The sequence below is a fragment of the Nymphaea colorata genome, chromosome 8, assembly GCF_008831285.2.
Source record: "Nymphaea colorata isolate Beijing-Zhang1983 chromosome 8, ASM883128v2, whole genome shotgun sequence".
Classification (NCBI taxonomy): Eukaryota; Viridiplantae; Streptophyta; class Magnoliopsida; order Nymphaeales; family Nymphaeaceae; genus Nymphaea; species Nymphaea colorata.
This window is the reverse complement of record NC_045145.1, coordinates 4,930,219-4,952,802: the sequence shown is the minus strand read 5'-3', so window position 1 is coordinate 4,952,802 and position 22,584 is coordinate 4,930,219. Positions and strand designations below refer to the sequence as shown.

The 22,584-nt window shown below is 36.6% G+C and overlaps 2 protein-coding genes across 2 annotated transcripts in view; one reads left to right on the top strand and one right to left on the bottom strand.

Annotated features, from left to right (window-relative positions):
• LOC116258872 (ATP synthase subunit gamma, mitochondrial) overlaps window positions 1-2,361 on the bottom strand; it is a 33,380-nt gene extending 31,019 nt beyond the window's left edge. Inside the window, exons 1-3 of the mRNA XM_031636308.2 lie at window positions 2,140-2,361; window positions 1,297-1,340; window positions 1,033-1,185 (exon numbers count right to left, since the gene is read on the bottom strand). Of these exons, the coding sequence (XP_031492168.1) occupies window positions 1,033-1,185; window positions 1,297-1,340; window positions 2,140-2,237 (295 nt within the window). The 5' untranslated portion in view covers window positions 2,238-2,361. The remainder of the gene's footprint in view (window positions 1-1,032; window positions 1,186-1,296; window positions 1,341-2,139) is intronic.
• A 7,401-nt stretch (window positions 2,362-9,762) lies between these two features.
• On the top strand, window positions 9,763-18,073 carry LOC116259276 (S-adenosylmethionine carrier 1, chloroplastic/mitochondrial). Its single transcript, XM_031637008.2, has 9 exons — window positions 9,763-9,942; window positions 11,253-11,368; window positions 12,329-12,386; window positions 13,356-13,505; window positions 14,550-14,760; window positions 15,837-15,882; window positions 16,068-16,188; window positions 16,501-16,573; window positions 17,324-18,073. Exons 1-9 carry the CDS (start codon window positions 9,861-9,863, stop codon window positions 17,535-17,537), a joined length of 1,071 nt encoding a protein of 356 aa, XP_031492868.1. The 5' UTR covers window positions 9,763-9,860; the 3' UTR covers window positions 17,538-18,073.
• Window positions 18,074-22,584: the final 4,511 nt, after the last annotated feature.

The following is a 22,584-nucleotide window of genomic DNA, read 5'->3' as shown; positions in this document are numbered from 1 at the left end:
GCTCCCCCACGTACCACTGTGACTTAGTGTTCAACAACCATTCATCTTTGTGTATCAGAGACTTGCATCAACCTCAATATCCATAATTTTAAGTAGAAACCAGGAACTGAGAACACAAAAGAATAAGACCTAACACATTTATATCAAAGTTCCTCCAAGAAGGAAAACCTAAATGGCACTTTCAGAAGAGCTTGATGTAGAGCTGAAATCCTTCCCAATACTGTAAAATGTTGGTTAGCTAGGTAGTTATTATCAGGTCCCCTTGACCTCTTGAAGCAAAATTTCATTTAACTGTTTGACAGGCATTGAGATCCTAATTGTGATGCTTTGAGGAGATAGGATGTAAAACACATTATTGATTTTTGAATTATACCAAGTCTACAGCTATAGTATCAAAAGCACGGATTAAAAGCAATGTTAAAAATCTAAGTTTCTGTCTCATATTAGAGACCTTGAAAACTTGGGCCATACTGGCTAATACAAATTAACTTAAACAATTAAATTAATTGTTAATTAGTTTTTTATTAAAATATTGGTGATATGGGCCTGTATCAACTGATATGAGCTGTTGGGCCAATTCAGCCTCCTACAGGCCAGTCTTTTAAGGGGGTCATATCAGGCCCCATAAACAATTTAAACCCTACCTGAAACCTGAAGCTGAAACTAGCTCCTCTTTTCCTTGTGGTATTTTTCTGGAGAACAAGTCTTGACAACTTGCATTTCTTGATACTATTTGACAAATTCTTGAAAGAGAAAAGGTAAGCAGAGAGTTAACATCGGCTCAATAAAGAAATAAACAAGAGTCACTTCAACTCCTTGTAAAGAACGGTTGTCAAGTGAATATGTATGTATTTGGGAAAAAATGAAGCTCCAGAACCAGAAGCGTACCAAGATAGATGGCTCATATTGGGCCAGTTCAGAACATATTGAAATGGCTTTATGATATTTAACAAAATTTTAGTTTCCGCTGAAGCTTATAAATTCCTTCGGGTATTAATATTTTTAAGAAAGGAAAAAAAAAAATAAGCATACCAGCAGCATCCCCGAGAAGTGCAGTAAATGGCTGCCACAAGCCACGTGAATTTTCTGCCTTGCTTTGAATCGCCCGTAGTTTTGAGGCTGCAACCATTTTCATTGCCTTCGTGATCTTCTGAATATTCTTCACACTTTTCATCCGATTCCTAACTGCAGGAATAATACTGTCGACAATGCAGATCCCAATATACACAAGAAGTACACTCATATATCATAAGTGTATAGCACATCCATAAGGAACAACAAGAATGAGGTCCATACCAACTTGGGTTGAAATAGAACGTGCTCCAAACGGGACCATCTCCCTGTAAATTCTAAATACCATCAGTTATCTAACATTTGAAACTGTGAAGAAAAACTGAAGCACAGATGCAAGCCCCAAAGAAAGGGAGCATGATGCACGAACAAAAACAGCTACTAGATGTACCCATTAAATAGATCTATATTATCAAATAAGGCTTGAAGTAAAATTGCAGTACTCTAACAAGTCTACTGCTCCAATCTGAAAACATGAAATTTTTTGCACCTTAACAAACAGGGAAGCAGGAATCACTTTAGCGAAAATCTCGTTGAAGGACAGACTGAAGGAAATAAAGGTTAAAATACCAACAGCGCGTCTCTTGGCATAAAACTGACCTATATCGGCACATTTAGCCCCATTCGTCACCACTAACATAACCAATCAAGTACGACCATATAATCAAATACCAATCCAGAAGAGAGACATCTCCGTCTCGGTCTGCAAGTTACAAGTCCTTTGATCCTAAAAGAAATGGGGGATCCCCGAATGCTGATAACACTCTTACTGGTACCCAAAGAACACCCGGCGTATTCATCCCAAACAATGAGATCAATCTATATCAAGTCGACAACGAAAATCAGAAAATCGCAACCAAAAATGATCAAAGGATCGGCAGAGGCAGATATATACAAATAACATTCTGCGATCAAAACGAAATTTTCTCTGCCCCAATCACGAAATTTTCGTGAATTTCGCTGCGAAAAGGAACAAATAATCGAACGGATAGTTCGGAGATCGAAATGATACTGAAAGACGAGAGGTAGATGAACGGAAGGCGGAAAAGAAAAGCCCGAGAAACTTACTCAGCAACGAGGCCTGATCGTGCAGCTCCAATCGTAGCTTGGGATGCCATAGGGAGGAGGAGACGCCTCCCTTCCCTTCTCAGAGCAGCCATCGCCATATTGGTTGTGCGAGAGGAGAACACCGACCGTTGAGAGAGAGACAATGTGAGAGACGAACCCTAAATTGCAGTCTGGTTCTTGCCTTTACTTCCCGTCGGTCGGGATCTCGAGTACTTGGGAGAACGAACAACGCGATTTGCGAAACGGAGCAGAGCCCGTAAAGTGGATCGGACTTAACTTGATACCATATCCGAATCTCGCGGATATGGATTTCGATATAGGTTTCACAATAATACGGTGAGCAATCAAATTTGGATCCATAGCTTTCGTGGATCTGTAGTCTGGATCAGGATTTAACCAATATGAATTCAACCCTATTTGTACTGGACCCGAAAGATGCTTAACTGTACAACATAATCGAATCCTTTCTTTTTTTTTCTTCAATCCAAATCGCTGTCATTATCTATTGGGATGCTCAAACTTATATCATATTGGAATAACCATTTCATGTATTATTTTCATGTCCATCTGTAATATATACCGTTCTTACTCAGAAACGATATTACTTGTAAGGTGTTGTTTTCTTGTGAGCAAGAGGTGAACTCACTGGCATCTTTAGTTGCATTGAAGTGTATGTGGGGTACGGTATATCCGTCTGATCATACCTTTTACAGTCAATAAGAATAATACCTACTATAATCAAACTAACAATGTACCTTGTATACGACCGCTTGCCCGACCAACTATGTTGTGCTCTTCAAAGGCCGTACGTCATTGTTTACTGTTGTTTGTTGGGCAACTTTTTTTGCTTGTAACATGATTGAAACTTTTCTGGAAAAAATAGTCAAAACTATCTACGACTGACCTTTTTGTCAAAGCAAAATGGAAAAAAAATTCACTCTTGTTCTGTTTTAGAGAGTTTGAATTTGCATGCATACGATAAATACTCAAATGTTTTTTGAGAAGCTTGTAGATAAAACTCCAAAATGGTGTTTTAGGTGGCATCAAGACCAGGTTTACACTTCTACGGCCATTGAAGCGAGCTGATGCACCAACTCTCATCGGCATAGTTGGCTGACTTGTTGAGTTTGCTCATGAATCGCCCAAGCCAGCTGGGATCACTAGAAAGTCTGGCCACAAGACAAGGAAGGCCCAGCTTGAGTCGGCTTGAGTCTGCCCGACTCGTTCCTCACTTGGCTTGACTTGGCCCTGACTCACCCAATTCTAGTTATTTTAAAACTTGACCTAGTCGACGAATCAACTCACAGACCCAGTAACCAGGTCATTTGCCGATCCGAGTCTGAGTCACGGGTTTGCTAACTATCCTCATTGGGGCCAATCCAAAACCAACCTAAAACATGCATATGCAAAAACTCCCCTTTTGTTCCTAAAAAAAATTCCATTGTTATTTGATCGTATAATCATCAATGCTCGAATTCTACAAATTTGGATCTTCTATTATTAGGCTATAGTTGGCCTTTCTTGTGACAAGAAGGAGAAATGAAAGGTGGTTGAGACCTTGGTAGTTCTCTCGGTATTTATAATGATTTTTTTTCTTTAAAAACTACAAAAAGGGCACCCAAAGTTTGTGCATTTTACATAAGCAGGTTAAGTTATTAAATATTTACACTAATGTTTAATTTTTCAGATAATTTTCATAAGGACACCTCCACTCCATCACAAAAGCAGGAAAATCATACCTAATGGTTGCAATTGAAGCTTGCCACTATTCGCTCAAGGATCTCTCAATGGCCATGTTTGAAAATGGGATAGTTCACTGTAGAAACGGAACAAGGTCTAAAAAATTCGGGAGAGTTTCATGGCAAAATGAACATGAACATTAATCCCTAGTGTTTTTGCTCAATCCTAGTATTGTTGCTCCAAAGTTTTGCTTAAATAGGTGGAATTTTTGAGAGAGAGAGATGTCGTCATTAGAGTTCCACGTAAACAGGTGAAACGAAAGTTTCAAGTCATCACACAAGATGTGGTAGGTGAAACCTTGAACTTTTGTTCCACCTAATAACTACCCAGTACTAAATGTTTGGCATTTTAATGCATGACATTTTAATACCGCATTTTCAAGTGTGGCCTATAGAATTTTTATAGCTAAGTTATGGAACCTAAGCTTGATTATTTTTTTGACACATAAAAACTTGATGTGATGAGGTAAACTATATTTGATATTCAAAACTTTGATTTTGGACTGGGTTTTGGGTGTCAAACACTTGCTAGATTTATTGCTAAAGTCCAAACTCTATAGCAATTCGGTGCAACCTTGCTAGGGGAGGCTAAATTCCATGGAAACTAATCTTCTAAATAAGCATAGGATCATAATAGTTGATTGATTTTATTACCAAGTGATCATTTTGTGGTTAGGTTATGATAGATCAGTTGTATGATTAGTCACTTGGAAACCTTATAGAAGATCAAGTTTTATTTCTTGTTATCAAGAGAAAAGAAACAAAATGTCTTAGGACCACTAGCAGTGCCAAAAATTTTGATTGGACAAGCGTTAATTCAAAAACTTCAATGTCTTTAAGGGCACCTATATATATGACCAATCAAATATTTCAAGCCAATAATGTGAAAATAAATATGCTTTGTATAATGCCTCACTTTGAGAAGTTTCCTTTCATATTAAAGATGGTAGCAGATCTCCTCAAGGGTTTGTAAAGTGAAATATTAAATTACTAGTTGTCATGGTTCCAGTCTTTTAGAGTTGAAACCAAAACTATCAGGAGGCCAGCGATCTGACAGTCCAAGGGTCCAAGCCCCGTGTGGGAGTGGACTGAGTTGTTATGTTGATTTTGAAGCATAGTTCATTACTCCGGCCTAGGGTCCCTCACTCACTGATGCATGTCTTAAAAGGGTGGATTGTAACTCTCTACTTTAAAAAGTTTAGTTACGTAAAAGATTATGAGAGATCTTCAAAAGCTTATAAAAAAAAGGTTGTTGAGTGACTGATTTTTCTGGTCCATAAGTCTTTTTGGGGTTAAATTGAAGCCGCTATGGGGCACATTGAGATCAATCAAACTAGATACTTGAGATTGATGTGGGAGCGAGCCGAGTTGTTATATTTTGTGCAACTGGTGCAGGTAATTTCTTATACCAGCCCCCATGTAGCTTTGCCACCGTCTTGGACCTAGTACAGGGGGCGCCCAGAGAGATTTCGAATTCATCCACCACCAGTCTCCACGATTGCCACTTTCTCCCTAACACACTAAATCAATAGATTGGTCTCCACCAAATGGACTTGAGATGGAGCCATGCTGCTAGCTTGTTTTACAAGTCAATGCCCTCTCTTCAAGGTATTCCTTTTACACTATCTTTGTGAGGACATGCTTTTAGACTTTACAAAAAAGTGTATCCATTCAATTTTTTTAATATATTATTTGTTAACAAATTGTGACATTAATGTATAGCAAATACTAACAAATGCTAATATAATTTACTATTGTCTCCAGGAGACATCTGCTAAAATGGGAGTCAACATAAGCTATTATCATTGTATAAAATTAAGTCGTATATAACTGTACTCTTGTTAGAACTTATTAAACTGAGAAGTTAGTTAAGTTGAAGCATTACAAAAGTTTCAACAACCTTATTATCTATTTACAAACATGTAAATGTACTACGATCAAACCATTTACATTTACATCAAACACCAAATGAAAGAAAGCAAAATTAAATAAAGAAACCAATACTAAGGTAGAGTATAACATTCATAAATGAGTATTTAATAGAAAGGCACAATATGAAAACAAGAATGGTCACTATGATTAAGAAACTTTTTTAGTGTTTGAGTGACATAAATAAGTTGTCTCGGATTGTTGCCCTTATATTTGCTTAAAATAAGCACAGACAAAAAAACTCCAATTCAACATCGTTGAAAGTATAATTGTTGCATCATCCAAATTTAATTTACCATGGAACATGTAACACACGTTCCCCATAAGAACATGTGCATGTAGTTGTCCTATATGCCTTAAGAGATTGAACCACTATGTACACAAAATAAAGAGATTAGAAAGCCTGTGGGAGTAGAAACAACACAAATTTGGGATTATAAAAATCAGACTTGAAGTAATGAGGTTTTGATTTCCTTTTAAGAAATGTTGATGAAAAAATTATATATTTGTACTTTAAAGTCTAACACAAATTTTTATCGATTTAAAATAAAGCTTTAGCATAAATAATAACAATATTTTAGTACAAATGAATTGACATCATGCCTACTACTTCCAAGGTATATATAATTTCATTTTTCTATTTTCAATGTATAAATTTAAACACCATCAACTGATCTATTTATTTGTTGAGTTTGGCCATTTAACAATTTCAACTAATATTTCAAGCTTAGGCAATAAGCTGCCAGTCTAACTATTCAGTTGCCCATCATTGTTAGATGTAAAATTTTTGCTTCATGTGCATACCATGTAGAAAATATATGCTTTCAAGCTACACATCAACCTACACAAAAAAATATTAAAGCACAAATGATTCCTAATCTTCTCTAAGGAAATAATTGTTCAAATGGAAATTTAAAAACCAAATTGGTGGCACAAATAAAGATGAACAAACAAATTGAATGTAAAATATTCATCATCAATTGAGGTATATACCAAAGGAAAGCCACCTGAAATGGTGATGTGTAACTATATACGTATGAAAGTAATGTGACATGGATGACCATCAAATTGCATGTTTGCTTAACATCTAACGAACAAATTTCAAAACAATTAATTAGAAGTTTTTGTACATTGTTTCATTCATTTCTTACACACATAGATGGTTAGACAACGTTGATTCTCTTCTGCTGCAATTAATCATGTAGATCTTTATGTCCAAATATGTTAAACTCACAAAGAAAATGAAATCGTTTATAGGCATAGTAAAAAAAACAAGTCATCAGATGAAATCAAACCATAAAGCTTGGTTTTTCTTTGTAGTTTGTGTCCAAGTGGGATTTTAACAATGTTCGTTAGGCAGAGACAAGCCTCAAATCCAACAATAATGGAGTAGGTGTGGCAGTCTACGAGAAGTGAAGCCACCCCCTTCGCCATGCCCCTAATTGGGCGGAGCTAGAAATTTGTCATTGAAGGGGTTGACCTGTAGTTTCAAAATTTTAACAGGGACTGAAATATAGCTTTTCAAAATTTTTATATAGGCCAAATGCTTTTTTTAATTACATGCTAAAAAAAATTGAAGGGGGTGGGGGGTGGGCATGGCCCCGGCTGGCGCATGGCTCTGCCCCTAGGTCCAGGGTTGATTTGGGACATCGGTGGTCCTACAGTATACCTTTTAACTCAAATGTCATGCATGCCCTTGTTTGCATTAGAAGGGGCAACATCAAAGGAATCGAATTAAGGACGCATCATCAATGTGACATTCATGCCGATCTGTTATGCTACGCCCCTCCAACAAAATAGAGTTGATGTGATGAAAAGGGTTCCCATAAGAGAAGAATAAGAAACATGAACCACCTAAGTGTCTAAGTGTCTTTTTGAGAGGGGAGGTGTTCAGGGGAAGAAGATGAAGCATAAGATGTGAGCTTTTCAGTAAGAGTTTTAGACACAAGCAATCACATATGGAAGACATGGGATTCATACAGTGGAAGAATAATATACAAGCAATGGCTCAAAGTAAGGACAAAGATTCCCATGGTAGCTCATGATCAGCTGACCTCTTATGAGCTAAAAGTCCAGGACGGGAGGTAAGTGTGGGCTGCATGGAGCATATGCCCCACGAAGTCCATTCTAAACATTGTTCATTTAATGATTAATCTGGATAGAATTGAGTCTAATTATATAGATCGGACCTATGAGACCCAGGTCAGTCAATTGAAAATTTGTTACCTATATATTTAGTGTCCCATAAACAAAAATTTTTTACTCTACGTTCTCACTAAAACATGAGTGTGGTCATTGAACTTTTAGAACTTGACCTCTCACACAACCACAACAATGAAGGTAAACACTACTTCCAATGGTGATTCACATGGTAAACACTGAGAGATGGAGAAAAGAGGCTCTATAGAGGGGGTGGATCCACATATGGGTTTGTATTGGCAATCACCTATGCAGTCTCACAAAATTCTTTTTTTTACAAATTGGATGACCCCGAATATCTACATATTTAAATATATGGTGCTCCTCACTTTTTATTGGCACCCCATAGCTAAAAATTTTCCACTGCACCATTGCTATTATATGAAGAAGAAAAAACAAGAAAAAGAAAGGAAGAAGAAGAAGACACATTGCCTTGTAAAGAAGACACTGGTAGTAGACTTGAACACAGGCCAGCTTGAGCTCAGTTCGAACTCGAGTAGAACTCCACATAATAGGCTCAAGCTCGACTCTGTGAACTTGTTTCATTTAAATTTTAAATGTTAACTTCAGCTCTCGTTTGAAGCTCATTTAAACGAGCTCGATAAAACTCATTAACTGGTAAGAAATATAGTGAACAAACTCAGTCTTAGGATACTTAATGAGAGTTTGAGATGATGTTTTCTCTTTTAATGAAAATAAGAGAATCGATATTTACAATAAGGTTAAGACTCGAGCAGGATCGAGCTTAAACGAGTAGAGTTAAGAAAGCTCAAACTCTGTTCGACTAAATGAATGAGTCAAAACATCAACTCAAGTTTGACTCATTTGACAAAAGAGCCAACTTGAGCTCTAGCCAAAGCCAAGCTTTAATGTGCCAAGCTCAAGTTGCTCTGCTCGTTGGTCAGGCCTAAGTGACGGAAACGCCTGACCATAGACTTGTATACTCGACTGTAGAGTACTTGACTCCCAATGTGAGGAACATATCATGCATAAAATGTTGGCAGTATGGCAGGCAACAGCAAAACGATGAGCTCGATGGAACTTATTCATGCCTTCAAGCATTTCTCAAATACGTGACAGCAAGGGCGGAGCTAGAAAATTTTCATGAGGAACTTGAAAATTTACATGAGGAATTAAAGTTTTTAAGTTTTGACACGAGCCGAAATACCATTTTTCAAAATTTTTATATAAAACAAGTAAAATTTTCTAAAATTTATATGCAAATTTAAAAAAATTTTTGAAGTGAGGCCAGGGTCCATGCGGCCCCCCCTTGGCTCCTCCCATACGTGACAGAGCGACAACTAATAAAAGCAAATTGAAAAGCTTAATGCAACTAAGCTTAATGCAACAAGCAACTTAGTTAGGTTCCCTGGTTGGTGCCGATGCAACTTTGGATCCTGAGGATAAAAGGAAGGAGATTGGAAAAAATTCGGCTGTCATTTGAATAGTAAAGCAATCACCCGTTCACTCAGTGCCTTTAGTTTAAACGGTGAGATGTTTAATCAAAACTTGAAGACCGTCAAAGTGCCGATGAAATTTTGGATGAGGATTTTTTTTTTTAAAAGGAAACGCTTGGGCGCTCTCATTTGAATAGTAAAACAATCATCCGTTCACCCAAAAACTTCAGCTTTAGTTTGAACGGTGCGATAACTTGGTTAAGGCCGCCAAAAGGTTGGTCAAGATTGCTTCTCGTTAGGAAAAAAACAGAAAAAAACTCGTATCAGGTAGACCGTTTAAAACCCTCCGTCCGCCAAGAGAGAGAGAGGCACGAGGGAAATTCACCGTCTAAAACCCTACTAGTACGGCACCGACAAATTTTAGAGAGAGAGAGAGAGAGAGAGAGAGAGAACAGCTATGGCGACGGACTCGGGTTCTGGGAGAGCCCGAATCACGGAAGTAGCCAACCCATCATACGGGAATCTTCAGAATTTCTTTGGTAGTTCTTTCTCCTCTCTTTTGTTCTTCAGTATCGATGCTCTGGCTACATTCGCACTCGGCCAGCTAGTTCCTTCGACGCCCTTTACTTTGTGCGATAGAGGAATATGCTTCACCTTCCTTTTTGTTGCCGTTCTGCGAAATATATGCTTTTGATGGTTTTGATAGTTTTTGGTTTCAGTACTCTTGTTCGAATGGCAAGAAGGTCGTCTATGTTGTATTTCCTGAATTTAGCATGCCATTTCTTTTCCCTTTTTCTTGTATGTTAAGTCTTTATGAATATTAGCTGATTTAGCTGAGGCGGAAGATCCATCTTCTGATCAATTATGTGAAGTTTGATTTGGCTTAGCAATGGCAGTATCATTTGAGTGTCAAGAAGAATCAGTTCTAGATGCTAGATGTAGTCTAAGTAGGGATTGTGTGAAATGTTTGGGCATACCTAGAGAATTTGGACCCGGAGCATTACTTGAGATGGTCTCTTGAAGCCTTTTTGCACTTTAGAAGAAAATTGTGGTAAGATAGTGCGAAGCTTGTGATAAGACAGTGTGTGGAATCATGTAGAAGAACTGTCTCCTCTTTTGAGGTCAGAAAGGAGGTGTTACTGGAGGTGAAACATGGCATATTTATTTGAAAGTTTTTCTTGTATTTTAATTTTCTTATTTTTTAACTAGTTACCACTGAAGGCATTTTACCTGTTAATTCTATGTCTGGAACCACTAGTAACAAGTGGTTTGTTTGTAAACAATTATAAATAAACTTGATTAATGTTGTGTGAAAAAAGAAAGTGGTTCAAAGAAAAGAAGCGAATATTTGAAATTAAACAAAAGCATTGACTGCTTGATATGGAGATTTCAGGGTGTGAATTGTCCTTCTACTAAAATAATTAGGGTGCAGAAAGGAAGTCAGTAGGAGTAAATGAAAAATGAACATTTATTCAGTTTACTAGTTTTCGATTAGGTACATTCCATAATTTCCTGTTGTCATTGAGCTTCAATCCTCTTTGTCTATGAGAGAGTGCAATTGTGTTAGCACTTTGAAGTATTTGAATTTCAAATGCTGCACCTCATAGAAAGTGTTTGCTACGATCTCTAGTTGATTGAGTTCTGGCTACATTGTCTCGGTACATGCATAAGATGAAAAATGGAATAATTGGCAATTGAATGAGAAAATACAGGTATTAGAATGGAGATGATAAACCTTGCATGCATGTTTTTGCCTTTTGTTGATTGAACCACTTCTACAGTTTGATTGTTCTGTCTCTCTCCCTCTCCCTCTCTCTCTTTCTCTCTCTCTCAACTTCCAATATTGTAGTTTGGAGGGAATTTGTATGGGGTGGTCTTGCTGGGGCTTTTGGGGAAGGCATGATGCACCCGATTGATACACTGAAGACACGGGTTCAAAGCCAAGCAGTGCTAAGTGGATCCCAGGTACCCTGTCATGCAACTTGATCTGATCATTATGTGACTACTTGCTGTCTTTGTTCATATCGCTTACTTATATAGTTTTATTTTGCAAGATATTTGGTCATTTGTTAATATTTTTTGTATGCATCTATCTCTAAGGGAGATAATCAAGTTAGCGAGTCAATGTTCTCTTTATTCTCACAATATGGGGCTGTAAATTAACAATAAAGGATTAAAGATGATCTACTAAATGGAGTCCTAAGCAATCAGTTACAAAGTAGATGGTGTACCGTCATAATGAATAAATAAGTGGTTATGGAGTATCTTAACCCTACTAGATAGTTAGATTACCCTAATTGTGCATGAACATGATTATTCAATTACATTAAACGGTGGTGGCTCCTAAAATGGTCATCCAAAAATATTGCTCAAGAAACATCCTCATTATAGGACAGAACAATTTTTGATGTCTTGGTACTCATGCTTGTGACAACAATGAATTATCTTGTAATTATATTATAGTATACAATTAAAAGACAAACTAAAGAGAAAGGAAAGGAGTTTAAATATTCAACATAGTGAACACTCCTGCATCTTCTGGACATGCAAATTAAGGAGACGGGAGATGTCTCTAAGGAGGATCTGTTCTAAAGTATGCCTGACTAGTCATGCTATCTTAGTGTTTGAGCATCTCTTTGAGACTGGAAGGTACTCTCTGTATTCTTCTAGCCATTTGTGCAATTACATTTTGCAGTTTGATTTTGTTTTATCTGCTCTTTATATAAGCATGCTAGTTTCTAGTTAGAGTTGGTGGCGATATAAGTACTTTTGACTGCATTTGCAAGGGTGCTGTTTTTGCTTGTTATGTTTGCTTTCATAAAATTGAAATTGTGTTACGAATATTAGTTTCCATACTTCATTATGCCACTACTGGACTGCTTCCAGGCTTTGGTGATCACTGTCTCTCCCTTTTATTTTTCTTAGACACAGAAGGGCATTTTGCAAATGGTTCGCACAGTCTGGCTAGCTGATGGATTAAAAGGTAACAATTTACATGCTTACTGCAGTCAATAGATCATGGTTCAAGTAGGAAAGGCACTTCTGGACTAAACTTTTGTATATACAAAATTACAAATATATCATCATAGCTTGTTCAACTTGCAGTTCATGTCTGTCCAGGTTAATTCTTGTTGACACATTCTTTCATCTTATTGCTTGTTTAGCTTCACACTCCACCTTGCATCTTTCTTGCCAACCTGGGGATGCATTTCATTCTAAGAACATAGTCACAAAAACATGTTTAAAAAAAAATGTTAAAAACGTGAAAAATAAGTCAGCCGGAAAAAATGGCAAAAAAAGCTAAAACGAAAAAAACTTGTTTTTTGGCATTTTCCCAAAATTTTCATCCTTTTTTCATTTTAGACGTTTTGTTAGGTTTTTTTTAATGCCATATTGCTTGTTTCAATTTTCTATTTTTATTTGTTGATAATCTATTTACTTTTTGATGTTGTCTTATTAGTTTCTCATTTATTTTATTTTCCCCAAATTTTAGGATTTTAATTTTTTTTACAATTTACCATATTTTTTTCCCTTTTTTTCAAGCTCGTTGTATTATACCCGAAAAACATCTTGCTGTTTGAAACCCAAAAACAATATTTATGACTATGATTCTAACTTAAATAAGTAACTTGTAGGTTGCATGTAGTTCCCAAAAATTGACCGAGGTATGCTGACAAAGCTGTTTAATATTTGATATAGATCTTCCATATTATTTGCATGCATTTGATTGGTACTACTTTCCAGTTATACGATGGATATGGAAATACATGTTCATTCTATTCATATGTTCATGGGCACTTGTGCCAAGTGTATATCTCCATTGTCATGGTTATGTCCTTCACATGTATGTAGTACATACTTGTTCTAAGTTTCTGACATTGACAGGAAACTTTCATTGCATATGAACCTAATCCGTGCAGCATCTATTGCTCTTCGATAATGATTATCTCAGGGTTTTATCGAGGAATAGCTCCAGGATTAACTGGATCATTGGCTACTGGGGCAACGTATTTTGGTGTCATTGAATCGACAAAGAAGTGGATAGAGGAATCACATCCTAACCTTAGAGGACATTGGGCCCACTTCATTGCTGGTGGTGTTGGTGAGCATTTTCTGCTTCAATATTCCCAGACTTCTTTTAGTTGGAAGAGTGGTTTTTGTTGTCATTAAAACTTCTATTCATTTTAGAAGACAATATGACAAATCTTAAGGTACATTAGCGTATACGAGATAGAAAAAGAGAGTTTGAGGAAAATTGCATACTGATGATTCGTATTTAGTGGTATCTCTTTGGCTGGTCTACAATGATATCCATGAGGACAAAGTGGGATTGTTAAGCACACTTAAGTGAATAAATCCTTGACTAGTAAAGCTTAAAGTAATTATTGTGTGCAACCAAGCTTGTAGCAGCTTTATTGGGAATAAACATGTTCTCTATGTTATACGACTGTACCCCTCTAGAGGCTTTTTTGTGCCCAGCAGTGAGAGCCTGCCAGTAACAAAAATTGTATTTTTGTCCTGAATCTTGGTTTAAAGAACAATGGGAATCATGTTCTGTCTGAACTCTGAATACATTCATGGGACACCTAGTCAACATGTCATGACTAATCTGATGTTATAGACCGATATCTTCTTTCTACAGAACAATTCTCGTTTTATCTGTCTGCTGAAATATGCAGGTCAATTAGTCTTTTGATAGGATAATGATTGTTGCTTGTAAGCTGCAAAATGTTCGCTTCCTTCAGTTTGCTTTGAAGCAATGTTTGAGAAGGTGGTATAAAGCAGAGGGCCAAGGAACCCTACTCATTATTGGTTTTGCACTGTGGATACTACTGCACTGGGAGATCAGTACGAGTGAGGATGGTTCTGTAATATTGTCCGCTTACTTGTAAATAGTGTGAGGGTAAATCATGCTAAATTTTGATTCTGTTATGAGTGTGTAGATATTTTAGGTCATTTCAAAGGTAACAGATGGATAGTTCATGATAGCCTTGTAATTAAGAGTTGGACTATGATTGCTTGTTTATTTTGTGCTTTCTTGTGCACCTACTTTGAGGGAAATACAAGTGTCTTCCTTCTTCAGCAAGCTTGCTGACTTTGACATTCAGGTGATATATCTGAGTCTGCCAATCTTCTTTGCACTCAGGTGATACACTTGGGTCATTTATATATGTGCCATGTGAAGTGATGAAGCAACGGATGCAGGTCCAGGGCACCCAAAAGTCCTGGAAATCTTGCATATTGCAGGAGAATATTTGCTCTAAATCTGGAAAGCAAATGTATGGTTACTACACCAGCATGCTTCATGCAGGATCTTCAATATGGAGACAAGAAGGTGTAAGGGGATTATATGCAGGGTACACTTTTAGTCCTAACCGTTGAGCTTGGTTACAAGAGCTATACCTGTTACTTTTTCATTTTGCTGATAAGGAAATAATTTCTAGGAGAAATTGCCCTTTTTCATTGGCCTTTTTTTCCCAAATCATATAATAATATAGTTGGATCTTGTGAATTTTCTTTTTGTCCTTATTATAACGTCAGTTAATCCACAGTAGCAGGTGACCACTAGATTGCTACATTTTATCTGCACAGTACTTCTATTCAATGTTGCTATGTCTAGATATTCTGTCTGATGCTAATGAAAGATCCTGTGTATTGAGGTTACTGTTGTTGTAATGAGATCATTATGCTGGATGTTTATGCTCTCATGCATGTTGTATTTGATCCCCTGCCAGTTGGTTAGGCTGGTTATTGACAATTTACAAGTTGTCATTTTTTATGATGAAGTTCAATATAGCTCTGTGCTAACTTAGATATGTTTACCATCTTAGAATGTGTACTTTCCAAACGATAATTTGACCATTGCCTGTAATTCTACAAATATAATTTTTTATGCATGAAACTCAAGAAGGCGGACTCGAATATGCTTCGCATATTAAAATATTTTGTGTTTATGTAAACCCCAAGTGGAAAGATAACTTGCAGTCACTAGAAAATCATGAAACAACACAAATTATATATGTTAGAGTGGAACTTTAATCAAGCATTGACTATCCAGTTTGCAGTTAAAGAGGAACTCAATTCCGAACAAATGTTCATTTACTGAGTGAGAGATTTTCCCTATCTTTATCCTTAAGATAAATGCCTGCATACTCCATTGGAATGTATTGCTTTAATTCCATTCCACTGATAACTAAAGAAAGAAAAGCTTGAAAGCTGGAGCCTGGCATTAAAGTTCTGGAGCACGGAGACTTCAAATTTAGTCTGCAGCATGCATGTAATTCTGGTTAAGGTCTTTTAATTTATTGCTGCAGGTAGCAGTCTGTGTTTCTGGTTCTTATTTTGGGTCCTATCTTGCATACATGTACTTCATTCATTCCTGCATCATGGCCCTGAATGATCTAAAATATGACACTTGATGGCAATTTTTCAGGTATTGGTCCACACTAGCACGTGATGTACCATTTGCTGGTTTAATGGTATGCAATCACTGTGAACACATAAACTGAAAAATATTGGAAGCAAAATACTTATAAGATATGCCATTCATGCCCTTCTTTTTTTATCCATCTTTCAAATGATTTTAGGTTAAGATTGTGTAGGTTGTCAAGTTCATATTTGGTTTGGCCCTTGTCATCATTATTAGTTTTTCCCTTTGCAACAGGTTATGTTCTATGAAGCACTTAAAGATCTTTCAGAGTATGGGAAGCAAAGATGGTTTCACTCTCTGAATGATCATTCCCACAATTCTGCGACTGGCCTGCTATTAGGTGGATTAGCTGGAGGTAAGTCTCTTTTCTCGTCTGATATATGATATGTATATCTGTTTTCTTTTTCACTGGCAAATTTAGCTTTACTTTTCCCTATCTTTTGATTCTCTGCTAGCAGTTTTCGCAATTTAGAAACTAGCCTCAGCATATCATAGGTAGGTTGCTGACTGAGTTCCTCCAATGGTATCAAAATCAATCAATATGTGAATCTTTAATGTCAAATTAGATTTAAGTTACACTCATAAATGACCTTGCTTATCACTATATTCAAGTTTCTGGAGGGAAAAGATACTGAAGCAGCATTTATATTTAAATTTTCTTTCACAGGTCTCAGTGCATATCTGACGACTCCATTTGATGTCATCAAAACAAGGATGCAAGTGCAGGGATCTGGGATAAGGTACAAGTACAATTTACCATTTTGGTCCTTACCCTAAATTAACATCTGTAGGTCTTTTTAAATAATCTTCAGTACCTTTTATGTGTTGAAGAAGCTAAGTTTCCAGGTAACATGAAAATTCCAACATGATCTCTTTGGTGGTTTATTAAAGCCACTATATGCAATTAAAGGCACTAGCATTTCAGTTTTTACCAGGTAAATGTTGTTGTTCACATATCTTTTGGGAAAACAAAAAGTGTGTACTTGCCAATGTAGTGCATCATGCAAGGGAGTCTAGATTGTTTGGGTTCTTTTGGCTGCTAACAATCAAGCTATTGCATAGCGCTCAAGTATGCAGGTGCAATGGATTGTGTAACACTGTTGAGTTTTGGAGACTTTAGCTAGTAATAGTCATGCTGCCACTGCCTTCTTATAGGTACCTTTGAGGGCTGTTTGATTTGTCATCTTTCATGTTTTTGAGTTATCCAATATGGTCTTCTATGCTGCCACAAACGGATGAAGAACTTTTAAAATGTTCAGAAGTTGTTTGTCTGGGTTGGTTACTGCAATACTGTGAGACGAGACAATTAAGTTGTTTGATTATCCAAGGCCATTCATTAGCTTCTGGAATGTTGTGGATTAACTAGGGGGTTGGTTATCCAGTTGAAAGTCAAAATGTTTCCTCTTTGATGTGGCAGTATGGCTCGCTTCAGTACATGCTCAGTCACATTAAAAGCTTCTATATTATCATTTTCTTGTTTCTGATTACAGGTATAATGGCTGGGGAGATGCAGTCTGTAAGATTTGGCTAGGTGAAGGCATAAAAGGGATGTTCAGGGGGAGCGTTCCCAGAATAATCTGGTACGTTCCTGCATCAGCTTTCACATTCATGGCAGTGGAATTTTTGAGGGACCATTTCAATGATAATCGTGAAATTGCGAGCATATCAGTGGAAACATCCTCTGCAATAAAAGAGGTGGCTTAATCATTACTTGTATTGTGAGCATATCAATGAAACTGTTAGAAGATGAATGGAAGCGGCTTCTACAATGGAAGAGTGGTTTATATTTTCTTGCCGAGTCCTCCCAATTGCTCTTCTGGTAGATGGCTTGTGAATCACTCACATTTCCACCATCGAAGGTTCACCATTGGGAAGCTTGTTCGGTGCATCGAAGCTCTCTGATTCAATTGTATTATGTTCAGCTCCTTAGCATTATTGTCCTTCAGATTGTTCTACAAAGAAATTGCATTGCTGCTAATTCACTGGTTGCATGATTTTTTGATATGCATCCCTGTTGAGTGCCTAGAACAGTTTGAACAAAGAGAATGAGACGGCTGCAAGAAGCGTATGGCTGATATGATGGAGAGGAAGACACTGCCGTTGGGGTTTTTGGTTCAAATGTAATGGACATGAACTAGCGGCTTACAATTTTGACGTATACTTGTATAGCATAGATGCAAATTTCAAATTTCATATAGCAACACATTTTATTAGAGTAGCTAATACTTCTTTGACCAACCCCCCTTTTGCAACAATTTTTTTTAAGGCTTTTTTTTTGTGTTACTCCTATTTCTGTTCACTATCCGTTTGAAGAAAGGATCTGTTCGTAAGGCATAATTCAATTGACTGCCAAGAATATGGACATGGCAGGCTGCTACGAAGATTTTCCTCCAACAACAGGTATTGTTCGGTTTAATTGGATGGGAAAAGTATGACAAGCTATAGCTAATTTTCATTTGTTTTCAGTCCAAGATTTTACATATGAATCATAATCCTACATGGCTGTGACGAATTTCAATTCGATGTGATTAATTTGAATGCAGTAATATTATGTTCCCATCCAACATTCTAACAATTCCAACTAGCTGGCATATTCTAATCACAGGATGCTCTAATCGGATCGAACCCATTTATATAACCCATGGAGTGATCGAAACCACCCTTGCAACCGGGTCCAGTGATGCTTCGGGACAGTTTTAAATCAAAGAACTATTTCGTTCCGTTAAAACGCTGAAGAAAACTGTTTTTTCGTCCATATCGAAGTGACATAAAAAGAAAAGAAGGAACTAATAGCGTAGTAGCAGATTAAATGAGCGGACCAGAGTAGTGTATTCATTATTCAATGCTCGGGGTGCCTAAATGACTAAAATGCTCCTACAACCAAAAAATGAAAAAACCCTCCTACAAGGACAAAAATGGGAAGGAAAATAACGCCTTTGGAAAAAAAAGACAAAAATGCCCCATAGAAAAGCAAAAATACCTTTCTGAACTCAAAACAACTCCGTGGTAGGCTGTGAGGCGTCAGACTACTGAATTCATGAGCATCCACCGTTCTCAACCTATAGTGGCAGCATGAAAGCACTTTGCAACTGAAATAAAACCATTCCGATTATAAAGGCATGAGTCTGACAAACTGCAATCATAGTTAAAGTAAGAAAGGAATCAACTTGTCTTGAAAGCACAAAAATTGGAGATTGAATTTGTCAATTAAAATGAACCAAGGATGGATGTCTCAATAGCTGTGTATAAGATAGGGATGAACTTGGAAGACACTTTTTCTTGAAGTAAATGAAATTGGTAAGATGAGAACAATGTACCTATCAAACACATGCATTTGATAAGAAAAATTGAAAAGAGAAAAGGAAACTTGCGTATTTAGCTTACACAAACACACACACATAGAGAAAAAGAGTTTGCTAGATTTGCAGTTTTGCAGAAATGTCCCACTTTGCTAGAAATCTTCAATTATATGTGAAGCAAAGATAAGTTTCTTTCTTTTGAATATACCTAGTAGCAAGATAATCATTCTGACAAGTAGAAACAACGCTATTTTTGAGACACTACATGGCAAATTGTGATGTTTAATATTACATTTCCCTGGTTCAACAAAATGACAACTATAACGGAGTACTAGCTGACAATACGCAGCTTGCATTTAATCAGTAAATGTTTGTGTACCCTTTGGCAAACAACTTGGACCTTCAAATCTTGAGAGGTTGAAGGAGAAACTTAATTTACTATGAAACACGTGTGGACCCAATTTGTGTGTTTTTTTAGCCAACAATTTGGGGCTGCAAAGGTAAGAAGTCATTTGATAGCTCTCAAAATTTTTAAGCTTGATCTAGGAAAACGGTCCCAAATTTTGACTCAAAATTAGGGGGGTGAAGCCACATGCAATGGCGGACCAAAAAATTTTTGAATAAGGAGCACTTATTATATTTTAAACTTCAAGGGGCACTTATATACAAGTTAACAAAAATTAGAAAGGAATCAATGTAAAAATAAGGAAGTTCTTTTGTGCTGGTATGGGCCTAACCTGCCTCTGCTACTGGCCACATGTGGGTTTGTATACATGATAGTTGCCTACACAGTCCTATAAAATTCATTTATATGCATACTGGCTGGCTCCAACTATTTGCTTTATTTATATATTGGTGCACTTTGTGGGTTTTTAGAAGGATGTCAGATAATATTCCTAAAGATAAAATTGATAAGAGGGACTTGCCTTGTGTACATTTTTAGTTCACAGGGAGAATAAAAGTTGCATTTATTTCAAAATGGAAGAAGCAGGGATCACGGCTTATAGTAGCAATGGCTTTGGTTCTTATTTCACACCAACACGAACTCCTTTGGGTAAGAATGGCAAGAGAGGCATGAATATGCAAGTTATTTTGAGATGCAGGTAACTTCCTGCCATTCTACTTTGGTTTTGTAGTACAAAGAACATGAATTATGTTATAATGAGTATCTTTGAGTACGTGAACCTGGAAGAAACATGTGGCAGCTTCTTTTGCTTCTAGTTTCATTGGTCCCGCTACTGGCTTGACAAACTTGACACATAGCATAGAAAAGCAATGTCGGCTATAGCCATTGTCATTAGGGTAGGGAAGTTAATGCATCATATTTAGCTCGGATGTTAAAGAATTGTTTCAAAAAGTAGGATATGAAAAAAAATTTAATATACGATTAAGAAATCAAAGCAATCTCAGATTTAAATAGCAACATATGATCCTATTGCGATTTGGACTTAAATAAATATCCAAACAGATTTGAATCCAGATTTAATTTTAACTAACTATCCCATATACAATATTACATTCAAAATTTTTAAGGTTGATCTAGGAAAATGGTCCCAAATTTTGACTCAAAATTTGGGGGAGTGAAGCCACATGAATGGTGGACCAAAAATTTTTTGAATAAGGAGAACTTATTATTTAAGTTTTAAACTTCAAGGGGCACCTATATACAAGTTAACAAAAATTAGAAAGGTATCAATGTGGTTTTGGAAACCAGTTTTTAATATATATAACGTGGTTTTGGTCACATATTTAAAGTTGGATTTAGATATTGAGTACGAAATTCAGATTTGGACAAGCCATATACTTTTCCACATTTGCATTTGCATTCAAATCCGAATTCACATTCAAATATGCAAACATCCGATCAATGGTATACATTTAATTTGAATCCGATTTGTTGGCATCCCTAATGGCCATAGTTTCTCCAAAACTATTTGGTGATAAAATTTGGATTTACCATTTGTTTTCTTTTAATCTTATTCTTTGTTTGGCTCTAGGCAGCTTCAATGGTTTTGAGAAAGAATATCTCATGAGATACATATTTCTTAGCACAGCCTTCCACTTAAGGAGGCATGGATATGTTTTATGATCATGTTGATTTGAGAAGAGGTGTTTAGTCGCAACAAGCCTTGTACCATAAACAATATCAAGAGATTTTTTTCGTAGGTGAAGAAATAAGTGGAAGCCCAAATGCATTGCAAAACCATGTTCTTTTATACATCCATTGGGACTTTTAATACCAAGTGATTGCTTATTCTTTTGTCAATGTCGTGCTTTTTTTCATTGAAAAAAAAGCTGTCTAGTTGAAGCCTGTGAATCCATTACCTAATAGGTATGATCAAATCTTTGGCATTCTTAAAGCTAAGCATCACTAGATGTATTCAATTTGATGCATGCTTTCTCTATTCACTTTTTTGACCAATCTACTATGTTTTGTCAACCTCTTTATTGGAACAATAAACTTCCAAAAAAAAAAGTGAAAAAGTAACATCTTAGGCCTCAGAGGTAGGTGTAGCACGGCCATATTGAAATAGCAGTAAATGGATGGTTGGTCTTTGTTTTGAGAGGCATGGGTATTTATCTCAATTCTCATGTGCTAAGCATTAAGGAAACTCTTGGTTTTGGGGATTAACAAAAAAACCTCTAATTCCCACTCGGTGTTGGTGTTGTGAGTTTATCCTTCTGCACTCACCCTAAAAAAACAACTTCACAATCTATCCATGCAACCAAATTGGGTCAATTGTTACAAGTAATTTAAGAATAGAGATGACCATATGTGTACAACAAATTTGAGGACTAGAAAGCTACCCTTATGGTCTTCTTGATTGAATTCTAACAAAAAATTGCTGTTGATGTGAATAAAACCAAATGTAAGTTAATTATTTACAATTCTTGTATATGAAAAAAGTAAAGACAATTTTCCATGATGCTTTGCAAGATGAAAAGGTGATATGATTGAGTTTAATTTTTTTATGAAGATTTCTTGTACATTAAGAAGATTTAAAATTTTTCGATAACCTACTTCATGGTTTGGGAAGCCACTCGATGAAAGGCCAAAGCTCTCATCCCCATCCCCAAGATCCATGGTTGCCTTGGGTACCTAGGTGGGTTTGTGATCCACCCATCAACTATATTTACCACACTACACTGTTTGCAGTTCAAATGTAGTACTCATGGAAATCAATTTGATGATTGAATTTTCACTAGTCTTAAAGCCTAGCTGGCTAAGCTATGTTCTTGAGGCTCTTTCATGGTTTGTGAGATACCATAACAACCAATTGCTTGAACGAGGTGGATACAAAACTAAAAAAGAAAAAGTGGTTTAATTTTCCTACGTTTGAACTTTGGTTATGCCCTTTCCTTGACTCATCCTCCTTTTACTTCATATAGACTGGCAAGATTAATGCCATCAAGAGCATTGTTTGTTCTCAATTTACAATAGAAGATGCTCC

What these genes read in the sequence shown, in the direction of transcription:
- LOC116259276 (XM_031637008.2), top strand. Translation starts at nt 9,861, where the DNA reads ATGGCGACGGACTCGGGTTCTGGGAGAGCCCGAATCACGGAAGTAGCC. An exon ending in GAATCTTCAGAATTTCTTTG is followed by an intron (nt 9,943 to 11,252) that starts GTAGTTCTTTCT and finishes CCAATATTGTAG; the next exon opens with TTTGGAGGGAATTTGTATGG. An exon ending in ATTAGGTGGATTAGCTGGAG is followed by an intron (nt 16,189 to 16,500) that starts GTAAGTCTCTTT and finishes TTTCTTTCACAG; the next exon opens with GTCTCAGTGCATATCTGACG.